At 40.8% G+C, this 14,298-nt stretch overlaps 2 protein-coding genes across 3 annotated transcripts; both read left to right on the forward strand.

Moving 5' to 3' along the window:
• The first annotated feature begins 4,724 nt into the window (after positions 1-4,724).
• On the forward strand, positions 4,725-9,503 carry asb10 (ankyrin repeat and SOCS box containing 10). Of its 2 annotated transcripts, XM_038717828.1 has the most exons (6): positions 4,725-5,197; positions 6,396-6,663; positions 7,112-7,616; positions 8,165-8,278; positions 8,727-8,837; positions 9,154-9,503. In XM_038717828.1, the coding sequence occupies exons 1-6, from the start codon at positions 4,879-4,881 to the stop codon at positions 9,202-9,204; spliced, it is 1,368 nt and encodes a 455-aa protein (XP_038573756.1). In that variant the 5' UTR covers positions 4,725-4,878; the 3' UTR covers positions 9,205-9,503. The 2 variants fall into 2 exon arrangements, with proteins under 2 accessions (XP_038573756.1, XP_038573755.1); XM_038717827.1 differs by having other exon boundaries at positions 8,727-9,503.
• A 1,672-nt stretch (positions 9,504-11,175) lies between these two features.
• On the forward strand, positions 11,176-13,753 carry gbx1 (gastrulation brain homeobox 1). The gene is made up of 2 exons (XM_038717830.1): positions 11,176-12,120; positions 12,736-13,753. The coding sequence occupies exons 1-2, from the start codon at positions 11,670-11,672 to the stop codon at positions 13,248-13,250; spliced, it is 966 nt and encodes a 321-aa protein (XP_038573758.1). The 5' UTR covers positions 11,176-11,669; the 3' UTR covers positions 13,251-13,753.
• The last annotated feature ends 545 nt before the right edge of the window (positions 13,754-14,298 follow it).

The raw sequence follows: 14,298 nt of genomic DNA on the forward strand, positions 1-14,298 counted from the left end.
GAGTTGATCAGGTTGTTGATTGTGGTCTGTGGAATGTTGGTCCACTCCTCTTCAATGGCTGTGCGAAGTTGCAGTCAGGTCGAGACCCTGATGAGGACAGCGAGCATGCAGGTGGGCTTTCCTGAGACGGTTCCTGACAGTTTGTGCAGAAATTATTTGGTTATGCAAAATGATTGTTGCAGCAGCAGTCCGGGTAGCTGGTCTCCGACGATCTTGGAGGTGACGATGCTGGGTGTGGAGGTCTTGGGCTGGTGTGGTTACACGTGGTCTGCGGTTGTGAGGCCGGTTGGATATACTGCCAAATTCTCTGAAACGCCTTTGGAGACTGCTTATGTTAGAGAAATGAACATTAAATTCACGGGCTACAACTCTGGTGGACATTTCTGCAGTCAGCATGCCAATTGCACGCTCACTCAAAACTTGCGACATCTGTGGCATTGTGCTGTGTGATGGAACTGCACATTTTCGAGTGGCCTTTTATTGTGGCCAGCCTAAGGCACGCCTGTGCAATACCCATGCTGTCTAATCAGCATCTTGATATGCCATAACTTGTGAGGTGGATGGATTATCTCGGCAAAGGAGAAGTGCTCACTAACACAGATTTTGACAGATTTGTGAACTATATTTGAGAGAAATAGGCCTTTTGTGCACATAGAGAAAGTCTTAGAGCTTTGACTTCAGCTCATTATGAATGGGAGCAAAGACAAATGTGTTGGGTTTATAATTTTGTTCAGTGCAGATACATTAACAGTTTAACTTTAATTTCTCCCCCAACAAGAGAAACTGGTCAAAAGTAAGGTCCACAGAATATCTTTGTTCCAGCTGGATCAACAAGTCTTTGAGGGATCTAGAGATGTCTTCAAAACAGGGGTAAGTGAAAATCTTGATCACAAAAAAAACAGGGATAAGTGTTTTTCAATGTTTGTTTTTTATGTTTGAGATAAACAAGTGTATAGCTCCATTGACTCAATTGCAATTAACACATCTCACATGTAAAGACAATGAGAGGTACAAACTGTTTAATATACTTGTTATTATATTTCAAAATATGGCAATGGTTTGTATTAAAATTGATCTTTTCACATCTGAAGCATTCATCCAAACCGTAGCCCAGATCCGTTATGCAGTTAGCTTTAAAAAATGGGCATATTTATAAACTGACAAAGGGAATAATGCAACATTGTATCCTTGTTATGTATTCTAATCAGCTTTTTAAAAGAAGACACTGTCAACTGAATAGTACTTGATTACGGGATAATGACACTAGCGTTTGCATCAGTCCAATCTGCATAAAATGGAGGAACTGATAAAGGTCTTTCTAATTAGAATGGTGTTTACATCAGGCTTTACATACACCTATTAGGCGACCCTTGTCAACATCCGACAAAGCTGGGCTCATTGTGATAATACACTTTTATAGTGACTCCGACTAAAACTGTTATTGTTGAGATACCCATTTTAGATGTTTCCCGGTATTCTTGGTAATGATATGAAATCTACAGATGTTATTATGAGGGTGATACAGGCTTTGATGGCAGTGACTTGCTCATGATTATCATGGCCATTTAGGTTTTTTTTTTATCTTGAACCCTTCCCCATATCCCCTCTCATGCCCATGCCTTGTGGTAGTCATCGCTGTCTCCTTTAGGCAGACTGCTATGAACACATTATGGATGGGTGCATTAGTGAGTGATGCAGAGCACGGGCTGGCTTGCCTTGTTTTCGTGTGAGAGTGCATCATTAGAAAATGTTCCACTTGGCAGGGAAGCGCGTATTAACTGCAACCGCAATGAAATGAGGTTGTGATAGATGGTTAAAGTTATACAGGACTATTAGGTTGAAATATGAACCTCTCAATTGTCATGATGAAACAGAGGGCTATTTGCGTGGTGATCAGTGCATTGAGAGACAATTGGAATCTGCAAAGACCGATACAATACATTATAGGTAGTGGGCTCAGAGCTGAAAGAGTACAGAAAAAGTAATCATGCTTCCAGAGAATAGTTTGGAGCTACTGTTCTATTCAAGGCTCTATAAATTCATTTAGGGTCTCCACCAACATCTCAAGCAGCGTGATGAGACCTGGGGGAGATTTGCAAACAGGGCACCTTGTCTAAGCCCTGTTGTGGACTCTGATGAGCCATATACAGAAGTAAACCATGTGTTGATTGGCTTTCAAAAAAGGGCTTTTCAAAGACTTAAAGCAGACTGTGTGTGTCTACCATAATGTGTCAGTGTCTGCTTGGAGTGTAGGAGTCAATATCGTATTAAGAAAATTAGAATAAGCCAAGATGTAAATCAGACCCAGTACAAATGCATAAATGCAGCAACTAGCTTCCCTTTAGATAATGTCACCAGCCAATTAAGCATGCTCGTTATCTCTTATGTTTCCATGGTGACCTCCCAGTTATTCTACCACCAGAATATAAACTTCAGACCCTGTTTCTCTTTAACTCTCTAGATGTGAACGGAAATGTATAAATTGCATATTAATTGCTCTCGTACCAGCACAGAATTGCCCATGTGCCAGACATGATCTCGCTTCCTCTAATAGGAGTAACAATAAGTAACACATAAATCATTACAATAAGAAACACCTGATGGATAATTGAGTGCTGTGATGTCATGGTGATACTCTCTCTAAACTTAGACTTTCTTTGGGTGCACTGACTCTGTCTTAAACTAACAACAGATCCAATTGCAAACCCATTAGCATTTAATATTAGTGTAATTACTGTGTACATTTCATTATGTTCTCAGTATATTAAATGGCTGCTCAGTGTGGAGGGAGGGCTATAGTTTAATCTCTTTCTGTATTACTGTGTGCCACAGTACTCAAAACAGCATTAAGAGGCACATAATCAGAGGGAACTAATTGCCTATGATTGCATAAATGAAGTGCCTCACTCTCATCAGGGCTGTTGCTGATGTCCAGCCTCTTACCGCCATGGGAGAGGAAGGCGGTTGACCACACTGCAGAAATCCCTGGAAAGGAAGCTACTGGTTGGCAATGTGAGGAAACCAAAGATTTAATATGTCCACGGGAGGCTCTGAGGGCAGGGGATGTTACTACTGCTGATGTTACTACTGCTGATGTTTCTTGTTGTCATCAGAGTTGCCTCCGCTTCACAGAGAAAAAAAAAAGAAAGGGGGGAAAAAAAAGGAAACATGAATGCCCACCATTTGAGAAATGAATTTATCGAAGTCGCTGTCTTTTTCCCCATTAGTAAGTGTTTAGTTCAGCGTTTTAAATAATTGCGTTACCAGGAATGATATTTAAAATACATTTGGGAGTCAATGAGGCGGGAAAGTGCCTACATGTTTTGCTGATGACACCCGGGCCATTTGGAAGACATCAAAGTAGAGAGGAGGTAGCCCAGATGCATATTATAAACTCATTATGTATATCATTTAAAAGGATGTACTCCAGCCGCAAAAACAATATTCCTAGTCTCTCTCTGGTAATGTGTGTTTTCAAAGTTGAAACTCTTACTCGCCTTCAGTTTAATGTGGCATCTATTACCAAACTGTAACATAAAATAAATGACCTTGATTTCCATACCAGAACAGTCGTTAAGGTATAGATGAGATGCAGGGATGCTTCTGTGATTTCAAATGGGAAAGAAGGTAAAACCTCTCCACACATATCATGTATTTCTCCACCTGTGGTGCAGAGTTGTTTTTACACAGAGTTTATAGCCATCTTGATGGACTGGTGGATAAACAGACATTTAAATATGTGTTTTAATTCATTGTGTAGCCAATAAAGCACATTTTAATAGATGGTTATATTGTGTCAAGTTATGCAGGCCCAAAAATGTAATTTATGTATTTCTGCGTTATCCTTGCCAGCCATGAAAACCTGTTCTTCATGTCTAGAAAGGGATGGGATGAGTTTTGCTACTGGGTAGAAATTCTACCAGCACTGGAAAATGATGGCCTATCAGTCAAAAGAGATGTTTGTCAGATGCCTAGCGAGTAGGCTTAAGAGGCTTAATTATGCACCGTCCCTCTGCCATCAGAACACTACACGTGGGGCAGAGTGACACAGCGGTTGCCAGTCATTCAGCCTAATGTTCTAATGTAGGGAGCCATGTGAATACATAAAATCCATTAACGCTCTTGAAAAAAAAATATTGAGCAGAAAAATACATTTTGCAAACACAGTCACAGGCGCTTACAAATAGGGCATTCTTATTTGCTCCTCCTCAAAAAATGTCAAGACAAAATTTTAACTTGACAGTTGCCGAAATGTTTACTTTTCAGTTTTTACTTTTTAACTTTTGAAAGTTCTGCTGAAAGTTTTATACTCCAATGGTTTGCCCATTTTATATGGATTATTCTTGCTCAGCACATTTAGAGTAGGAGAGGTTGAATCACACTAAATATATCTGGAATAAGCAGTATTTTTCTTTTTTGTGCTGAATTTAAAATCTGTACATGTCTATGTTTATGAAGCAATCCTCCCATTTGCTGCTGATTACAGGTTTGGCTAAAAAGATAAAACATGTTATATCACCCCCAAAACAGCATATAATGTAGTTACAAAACATGCGTTTATTCAGCTCATTTGTTACTTGCAGCCTGACAGGCACACTTCATGGCTGTAACTCTGCTGTAGGGAAATAGGAGAGGCTCAAGTGGCTGCATGTGAGACATAAAAATAGCATTACTTGTCACACTGCAGGGAGGGTCTCATACCGAATATCAAAACAACTCTATGAACCAACCTTGTGAACAGCCGGCAGGCAAATAGTGGACATTAGTCAGAGAGAGGGAAACACAACACAAACAAAGAGAACAAGCCTGTTTCCCTCTCTTAATCATAATCATCTTACACAACTACTACTTTTCTCTGTGAGAGGCAAGCCATTCAGCATGTCGCGAGGCAGCTTTGTCTTCACACCCATGGCCTTGCGCTCTCTTGAACTTGATGAGGACATGCTAGAGAGACACAAGTACAAGAAGAAGCTGGCCTCCAGTCACCTCAACAATTACATGCTGAAAAAGGAGGCCAGGGCACCGCTGAGGTCCAACACTGCCCTGCCACCAGCTGTCTGCCAAGATGTGGTCATTCAGAACGCTCTGTATACAGGAGACCAGGAAGCTTTGCAGCGCCTCTTTCCTAGAGGATCCACGGCAAACCTCATCATTGAGCCACAGGGTGGGGACATGCGCTGGGTGGCCACAGGGGAAGGTAGGGGACAACATGGCTTCATTGGGAATTAATTTAGGAATTCATATGATTTGCTAAGTAGCTTTATTTTGTTTCCTGGAGATTAGCATCCAGTACTTTTTATTTTAACAAAACTGACACAACCTGTTTTGGAAAAGAGAGAAAGTAAATCACTGCTTTAAAATTATTTTAATGTGCAACTATGAGCAATATGCAACTGGTGCATCTCTCCCTGAGGCAGTATTTAAAGAAACAGTGATGCAATATTTTTAGAAACGGAACACGAGGCAATATTTATAGCAACAGTCATATGTCCACCGCATAATCAGACTGGAATCAATTGCAGCTTTTCATCCAAAACAAAATAAGCCGTATGCTATTTTATTTTGTAAGGAGAATTTTTACTCAGTTTTGGCGTGTTGAGTCCCTAGAAACTAATGTTCCAGACTACAAGTTAAAAAATTGTATGAATACTTGACACTAATAATGGGCCTGTGCAATACCGGATGTTACCAAAAGCGTTCTGTTTGTCAGAACAATGCATTTCTCTTAAATTTTTTTAATCCAACAGCGCATTGTCCGTTGACCTCAGTGGATCAGCTGAATCAGTGGGCAGATGACATGTACCACACCAGTCACTGGCAAGGTTCACGAGGTCTACCAAAATATCACATAACATCACCCTGAAATAGCCCTGTCTGTATAAACAACCTGCGTAAGTGCTTATTCCCTTCAAGAGAAACCAGCTAATACTTTGAAAAACAACCTAGTTAGCTGCAGTATGGCTTATTCAGTTTCTAAGATTAAGTGGCGCAAACCGAAGACGTACCGCAATGATGTGATTGCCACAGCCAAGGCCACAGGTTGTGTCCTGCAGTTCTGGAACTCTCTGCTTGTGGGTGATGAGCTAACGATACTCAGCATTGTGGACAACGATGAGTACAACCACCTTATTGATGCCATTTATGATACCAGCAACGTAGAGGAATGGAATGACTTCAGATTTAACTACAGAGGCCTGCGTAGGTTGCCAGAGCTTTGATTTTATATCAAACTGGCTACAGTTACACTGCAAAAAATTATGGTCTTAATTTTCTTCAGGGTACTGGGGTCTTTTTTTGAGCGTTATTGAGTACAGAGAATAGTCATGCAAACTGCTGTGATCCTAAAGGGTGCAGCTCAAAGTTAACTTTATGCAAATTGTACTCCCTGCTCGCAGGACTATGGTCTCTGAATTATGAGCAGGAGCTGACCACACCACTTCACATCACAGCTGGCCGAGGCTTCACAGACTGCATGAGACTCCTGCTGCAGCGTGGGGCCAATGTAGACCTGGCACCTGGGGGCACCACTGCCCTGCATGAATCCTGTGAAAACTGCCAGCCAGAGTGTACCAAACTGCTGCTGATCCATGGCGCCAATGCCAATGCTGTCTCTGAAGATGGTGTTATGCCTTTGCACATTTGTACAAGCCCCGAATCCCTTGAGTGAGTTAACAAGTCAGAAAAAAGTCTCCGTAATTAGTTAAACCACAGTTTTTACCTAAAGTTTTCTAACATCTGCTAACCAGCCACCATAAGCTACCGGTCATACCAGACCAAGTGAGACTAGCTGCTAAACAGCTGAATGTTTTAAACTGAGAGAGGGTGTATTCATTGCTAATTAATTCAACTTTTGTAAGAGGAAGTTTGTATAATTTCTTCTTTTAGGAGTTACATAGTCTCACTTTAACACCACTGACTCCTGTTGAGAGTGCAAACTAGCTAGCAGGCAAGCAGAGAATGTAAAATACATGTAGCTAAAAGTGCTGGATTAATGGGTGAAACAAGGAGTTTCTGCCACTTGAAGTGGTTATAAATAAAACTGATCTAATCTATATATGAGAATACAACTTGTGTTACATTACAAAACAAGGTTCTGTAATTCTGTCTGCAGATGTGCCAAGTATCTCCTTCAGTATGGTGCAGCAATCAATGGTCGCACAGTAGATGAAAACGACACTCCCTTACATGTCGCAGCCAAGAATGGCCTCCCAGACCACACTGAGCTGTACCTGCGCTACGGAGCTGCTGTGGACAAACAAAATGATGAGGGTCTCACACCCCTGAATGCTGCTTGTTCACAAACCCAGGTGGTGCAGGATCTTGAACGGTACTTCAAGGTGTGCCAGATGCTGTTGGGGAAAGGGGCCGTCGTCCACACTGTCGACCAAGACCAACGCAGTCCTTTGCACATGGCCTGTAAGAATGTAAATCCAGACATAGTGGATCTGCTGCTCGCCAATGGTGCCTGCGTTAACGACATGGACTACGGGGGTGAAGCTCCCCTGCACGACATCCTGAAGGTGGTGTGCTACAAGGTTTCCCATCACCCTGAGAGGATTGTACGTGCTCTTCTCAACCATGGTTCTATTCGGGTGTGGCCCGGAGCTCTGCCCATGGTAGGAAATCAAAAACTAACATGTTATCTAAAAATACTAAAGGATAAATTCATTCATGTTATATGAGCTAAAACATTTCAGATTGGTTTGTAAATAGTATATTGTATTAGCAGTATGAACCAATTATGCATCAAGGTGGCTCCTTCTGCATAATTAGCAACTTCTGCACATGTAACACCTTGAGAAAGAATCTTGAAACCCTAAACTGTTCCTTGCAATATTCCAACTTCACAGTCAAATCATCCCCATTTCATGACACAACATGAAGTGTTGCACTCTCTGCGGGAAACAGACTACAACTATCAGTGAACCCACGTGCACTAGAAAAAATGTCTGGTTCCTAATTAGGCAAGTGTTAATAGGAGATTAATTAGCACTAATTGCATAATTTCCAGTTAAACCCCTGGAGGGAAGACCAATCTGTTCATTTCACAAGTGTTTAATTACTTTATTTCTTCAGTTCTATGGAGTCACTAGCTCGCTCATGAACTTAAATGATGATTATATGAATCCTGTTGCTTTGTTCTGTGTTGTGGCATTCCTTTCAGGTTATGAGGCACTGCTCTGAATCGCCACGCACCATCGAGGTTCTTCTGAACGCCTACAGTCACCTCAAAGTCACAGACACCTGGGTTGAGTCCGTGTCACCGGAGGTGTTTAAGGCAAGCTTCTTAAAGAATTACTTAATGATTTGTCTGGTTTAACCAGAAAATATTGTACCACAATTTCACTATCATCTGTCTCTCATTTCTTCATATTATTTCCATGCCCAAAAATTGCATGTTTTGGGCACAGTGTCTGGACAGCAACAAGGCCATGAAAGATCCACTATAATCAATGCTGATTAAATTATTTTTGATAATTTATTAGCTCTTGAACTTTAAGTGACCCACCACATATATTCAGTGGTGGGAGAAACTCTGAGATACATTAAGCCTTTAAATACAGAATTCATTTACAAAAACATTAAGATGATTAAAATAAAAAAATCAAAGTGTGCAAAATAATAAAACGTCTTCTTCATGATGCACAATTTACTGTAAAGTGAGACAAATAATTTCAGTTCTTCACCACATGGTCTCATGTCCATCTGTGTTTTCATCCAACCAGGAGCACAAAGAGTTCTATGAATCAGTCTTCTCTTTGGCACTGACTCCTCGCTCCCTGCAGCACTTGGCACGCTGCCGACTCAGGAGCTTCCTGGGGGGCCGCGTACACAAGGTGGTCCCTAAACTCGATCTCCCCACCTTCATCAAGAATTATCTGCTACTAGAGTACAGAGGCTATGTCCACTGAAAGCACTTTGTGTAGTCTTATGTTAGTGTGAGTCCTGATGAAGATTGAGTGCTGCTATGTGTAAGCAGTGGCTGTTCACAATATATAATAATGGTCAAGATTATAATTACAATAGTGACATCTACTGCAGCACTATACACCAGGGCACTTAATATTTTTAAATGCATTTTGTAAGCTTTCCAGGAGGGAGAAGCAGCTGTTTGTTCTCTAACAACAATGTGTTTTCTGTGTCCTATTCCAGATCAATCTTTCAGTTTACTGTTTGATTTTGCACCACAAGAGGGAGCTATAGACTAGAGTTCATAAAGTATATAGCAGGTATGCAATTTTATGATTTATATTTTATGGTCACATTTGTTTGTGTTTTTTTTTACATTGGCACTTGATAGAAAAGAGGCTGAGATGCTTCTCTTTTTGTACATCATATTTATCATGGTAGAATAATGTTAGTGTGCATAGTGATGACGTGTTGGAGGATTGCTCTAAAAGATGTGCATACATAATTATTGATATGATGGTATTTTGGTTTTTTTAAATCAAAAATAGGATTGATATAAAATAAAATATTCCACCATGGACATGTAATCTAGACATTGTTCTTTTATTATTTCCTTGTTTTCTTCCTCGTTTTATTCTCCCATGCTTCGTTTTCAATTCCCACTATCGTTTTTTTTTTCAGGAAAGAAAATTATTAATGACATTACATTTCAAAAATACATTTCAAAAAATCAAACACAAAGAAAATTAAACAAAAGTACGTTTTAAATAGGTAGCTATATAGAGAGTTAAAAACTAAAAACAAGTTGCAACTAATAAATAATGAAAATTATGAATACAGATTATAATTTGTGCTTTTATCAAAAGATTCCGATAAGTTTATTCTTCTTTAACCTGGTCATATAATTCAGAAATGAATGGCAAGCTTTAACGCAACGGCGAAACGAGAAAAAGACAAACGACAAGAGTTCAGTAAGTTGCACCTGCCACTTTCTCCCATCAGTCATTTGCGAAAAAAACATGATCTTGAAGGGATCAATCTGGTCACATTTCGCAATTATCTGCAGACTTAATTTTATCAGTTTACCTTATAGCCTACTGAAAAAACAGCATTGACAAGAATCCCATCACCTCTTGTGACATTTAAAATATGTAGACTATTTTGTTATAAAAGGTTGTGGGATGCATATATAGGCATATTTTCGTCATTATTTATAAAGTCAAAATGAAAACTCTATATGAATGTAAATTTGCATGTGACTAAAAATTCGTTTCTTAAAAAAACTGTGTAAAGAGGAGCTGGGTAACTCAAAAAGAAAGCTCGAGAGAGCTCGGCAAATGGTTTCAATAGATCAAAGAGAGGTGCTGCTGAAGTCACTTGCAATTACAAGAATTAGCCTGGCCTGGCCCTCCACTGCTAATCAGAGTCGGTGGTGATATGTTTATGCCCTCATGCAATCAGACAACCAGTTGGAGAGCCCGGGCACCCAGGACTCAATAGGGCTAATCATCATCAGTTCCCATTGCTGTTTAAAAGGTGAAATGATCTGCGATTAAACCAGTGCTTAAAGAAAATAATTTTTTCTTTCTTTCTTTCTTTTTCTTTCTTTCTTTCTTTCTTTCTCAACATGCATTTCATGATCAGGGATAAATGTACGTTATATTTTTTTTTTTTTTTAAAGGAAAAACCCTTTGGGGATGATTTAGTTGACAGATGATGGGTAAGAGACGTTAAAGTTTAGCCTAAAATTAACATGTTTTTAAATAAATTCCCCCGAGTTCAAACAAATCTGACTTTGGCCACTATGTGCCCGTGTCCACACTGCAGTTGACCTCACATAAACGTCTTTTATCTGAATATAATTTCGCACAGAGTAGTATCTCTCCAGGGAACAATTGTTGCGGCACTTCTTCTTTTCTGAAGCCAAACGCATTGTTATCAGCCGCGGAGAATAGGACAGAGAGCAGAGAAACATCTGCCTCTCTCCTCCCTCCTGACTCTGATGCCCATCGGCCCCAATATTTCAACAAAAGCCACCGTTGTTTTACGCTGCCCCTTGAATCCAGAGTAATTACTTATCATCAATCAAAATTAATAATAGCTGATTGGGTTGGTGTGGTCAACGATTATAGAAGGGGAAGGGCTGGAGCAGTCTCTCACACCGTTTTGCAGTCAATGGTGAACCTGGCAAAAGGGGAGGAGGGCTGGGGGGGTTGAGAGAGAGGGGGGGGGGGTGCGACCCGTCTATTTGGTCTCCACTGGGAAACTACCGCCTCTCAAGACGGCCAAAAAGTCAGAGGCTGAATAAGGAAATGAAGCGTAATTTGAGGAAGATGGATGAGCCCCCAGGGAAACACCTCCCTTTCATTCCTCTTGTATTGCAGATGATAACCAATGCGCTCTCCCCTCTCTCTCTGCGCGCACACACACACACACACACACACACACACAGCATTGGAGAGGGGCGGAGGGAGGAGTTGCAGAGACTGGAGAGGTAGATAGAGAGAGCGTGTGTTTATGTCTCAGTGTGTGACAAATAAGAGGGAAAAGGTAGCGGTGGGGCACACAACAAAGCGCCCGGCTGACTGACGCATATAGAGTGCAGACATCCGGAGAAGCAGTACACTCAACAGCGATGACAGTACGGCAGAGGATCTACTTTCAATTCACTCTGTCTTGGCTCTGAAAGTTTTTGCGCATCGCAGAGGAAAGGACACCTGCTTTCAAGTTTCAACCAAATAAAAGAGTTTGCCTGCAAAATGCAGAGACCAGGCGGCCAAGGGACGGCGTTTTCAATCGACTCTCTGATAGGGACCCCTCAGCCCAGACCGGGACACCTGCTCTACACGGGCTACCCTATGTTCATGCCGTACAGACCTTTGGTAATTCCACAAGCTTTATCCCACTCGCCTTTGTCGTCCGGTATACCTCCACTCGCGCCTTTGGCTTCTTTTGCGGGACGGCTCACCAACACGTTCTGTGCCAGTTTGGGACAGGGAGTGCCATCCATGGTTGCGCTCACCACGACGATGCCAAGTTTCTCGGATCCTCCGGACAGTTTCTACCCACCGCAAGAACTCCCAGGTCCCCGTTTAAGCGCAGCCGACCCCGGAGCGAGGAGGCAGGAAAGTCCGCACTCTGAGGAGCTGCACAGCCGGGACAAGGGCTCCGACCTGCTGAACTTCTCGGAAACTTTTCAAACGATATCAGGTAAGCTCGGCCTTATTACTTATTTATTGTAGGCTATATTATCAAACCCAAATCTCAAAAGTGCCTTCCAAAAAATGGACCACCGTAAAAGCAGATATTTTTGGTGTCTACCACGAGAATTGCCAAGTTGTAGGGTGACATAAATATTAATAATACAACATTTATGACAGCCCCACATTCTTGGAGATGCCACCTGATCACGGTTAAGCTGTAAACGCAGTCATTTCAGACACATTATTTTTTATGAACATGCTGTAGTTGATATGATTGTGATTAGCCTATAACTGAATTGTTCTTCTTCATTATTATAGTGATGACTGGATAATTGGAGATCGTTTCACCACATTTTAAAACAACTTTAGGATAATCAAGTAGAGAGATTTAATTAAACCTGTTCTAATTAACAAAAAACTGAACTCAGTTGCAGTGAAAACTTATAGAACAACTTAATGTTTACACACAGGACAGCTGTAATGGCCCACTATGACTTGAGTTAATGTTGCTACTTGTTTCAACAATTCTGTTCTCTCTACCAGTTCACATTGGGTAGTGGTCGCTTTTGGCTTGTGCTCATGAACAAGTGACTCAGTGTTTGTTGTATTCTTCCCATTTTAGGCGAGACCAAACTGTACAGCTCAGACGACGAGAAGCTGGACCTAAAATCAGCAGACACCGTGTGCAGTGACCGAGAGGACAGCTCCGCAGACAGCGAGAACGAAAGTTTCTCGGACGGGAACAACTGTGGCTCCTTGTCCCAGAAGAACAAACTAAAAACCGGCTCGCAGGACGCGCTACCGACCGGCAGCTCCGCGGGGAAGAGCCGGAGGAGACGAACAGCTTTTACCAGCGAGCAGCTGCTCGAACTTGAAAAGGAGTTTCACTGTAAAAAGTACCTTTCTCTGACTGAACGCTCCCAGATTGCACATGCACTTAAACTGAGCGAGGTGCAGGTGAAGATCTGGTTTCAGAACCGCAGGGCCAAATGGAAAAGGATCAAAGCCGGCAACGTTAACAACCGGTCAGGAGAACCGGTGAGAAATCCTAAAATTGTGGTCCCCATCCCTGTGCACGTCAACAGGTTTGCTGTGAGGAGTCAGCACCAACAAATAGAACAAGGGACCAGGCCATGAACTCAGATGAAAAGTCAAAAATATTAATGATAAAACACTTACATTGAGACTCTATGTTCCAGTGATTTGTTGAACGCATGAAGCACAAAAAGGAGGATTCCATTATTTTGTCTGAGAGGTGAGACTGAGCAGAGAAGATCTGCTCGCTCGACAGATCAATTATTTGGCAATATTCTGTCATTTTTATTTATTGTTCTGTGAATATGTATATATAAATGGGTAAAAATTGGTACAAATGGGCACTATGAGATGAGACTGTAAAGATTTTTTTAAGTATTTATATGTAGGGCCAAAATGTTCTGTTGGTTATGTGCATGTCCTCATTTGGTGAAGCTGAAGTTTTGTTTTGTGTTTCGTACAATTTGTTGACCACATTTGCATGTAAAGAGTTTTTACATTTTGTTTTTGGCAACTGTAGAACCACCTTTGACAGCAATTTGTGAAAAATAAAAGACAAGATGTGAAGGAAATAATGACCAAACAAGGGGCAACTGTAAAGTATATTGACCTAATAAATTGCTTTATACGAAAGTTGGAATCCAGATTGAATCATTATTGTTTAAGAGAGTAAAGTAACTGTGTTTTTATGGTTGCGAAAAAAATGTCGAGGAATTAGTTTGTCCTGATAAAATTAAAAATGTGGCCAGCACTGTTTAAACATAGCGATTCATTTTGAATTAATAAGAATAGGTTGCAGTACAAGCTGCAGTGAGCCGGCTTTTTGACATTATTTAACACATTTTGAATTTAAATTATCACGGGTTATTTTAATGACGATATTGCTATATAATTTCTAAGTTTATGAAGGATTTCGCTGAAAAACTGTGGGGCACTTACATATTATAATATTTAAAGAGCTTGAGCGTTGCAACTTCAGTTCACTAACATTTGAATGATTGCACTGATGCAACGTTGTAGCTAAGTTTATACATTTGTTCGTTTGAATCCCTTTATGTTACACTATTTATTTTATTTTTTCCCAGAAACACTATGAACTGAAATGTAGACTGGTCTTTATTTCTGTTCCTTTTTTGTGTGTTTTTTTTTT

Source organism: Micropterus salmoides, unplaced genomic scaffold (assembly GCF_014851395.1).
Source record: "Micropterus salmoides isolate LMB-PRFRI ecotype aquatic unplaced genomic scaffold, ASM1485139v1 Ms_hic_scaffold_14, whole genome shotgun sequence".
In the NCBI taxonomy this organism is placed as follows: Eukaryota; Metazoa; Chordata; class Actinopteri; order Centrarchiformes; family Centrarchidae; genus Micropterus; species Micropterus salmoides.

Bases quoted from the DNA above. Each gene is read 5' to 3' on its own strand.
- gbx1 (XM_038717830.1), top strand. From the start codon at position 11,670: ATGCAGAGACCAGGCGGCCAAGGGACGGCGTTTTCAATCGACTCTCTG. The intron at 12,121-12,735 runs GTAAGCTCGGCC...TTCCCATTTTAG, and splicing joins AACTTTTCAAACGATATCAG to GCGAGACCAAACTGTACAGC.
- asb10 (XM_038717827.1), top strand. From the start codon at position 4,879: ATGTCGCGAGGCAGCTTTGTCTTCACACCCATGGCCTTGCGCTCTCTT. The intron at 5,198-6,395 runs GTAGGGGACAAC...CCCTGCTCGCAG, and splicing joins CTGGGTGGCCACAGGGGAAG to GACTATGGTCTCTGAATTAT. The intron at 6,664-7,111 runs GTGAGTTAACAA...TTCTGTCTGCAG, and splicing joins ACAAGCCCCGAATCCCTTGA to ATGTGCCAAGTATCTCCTTC.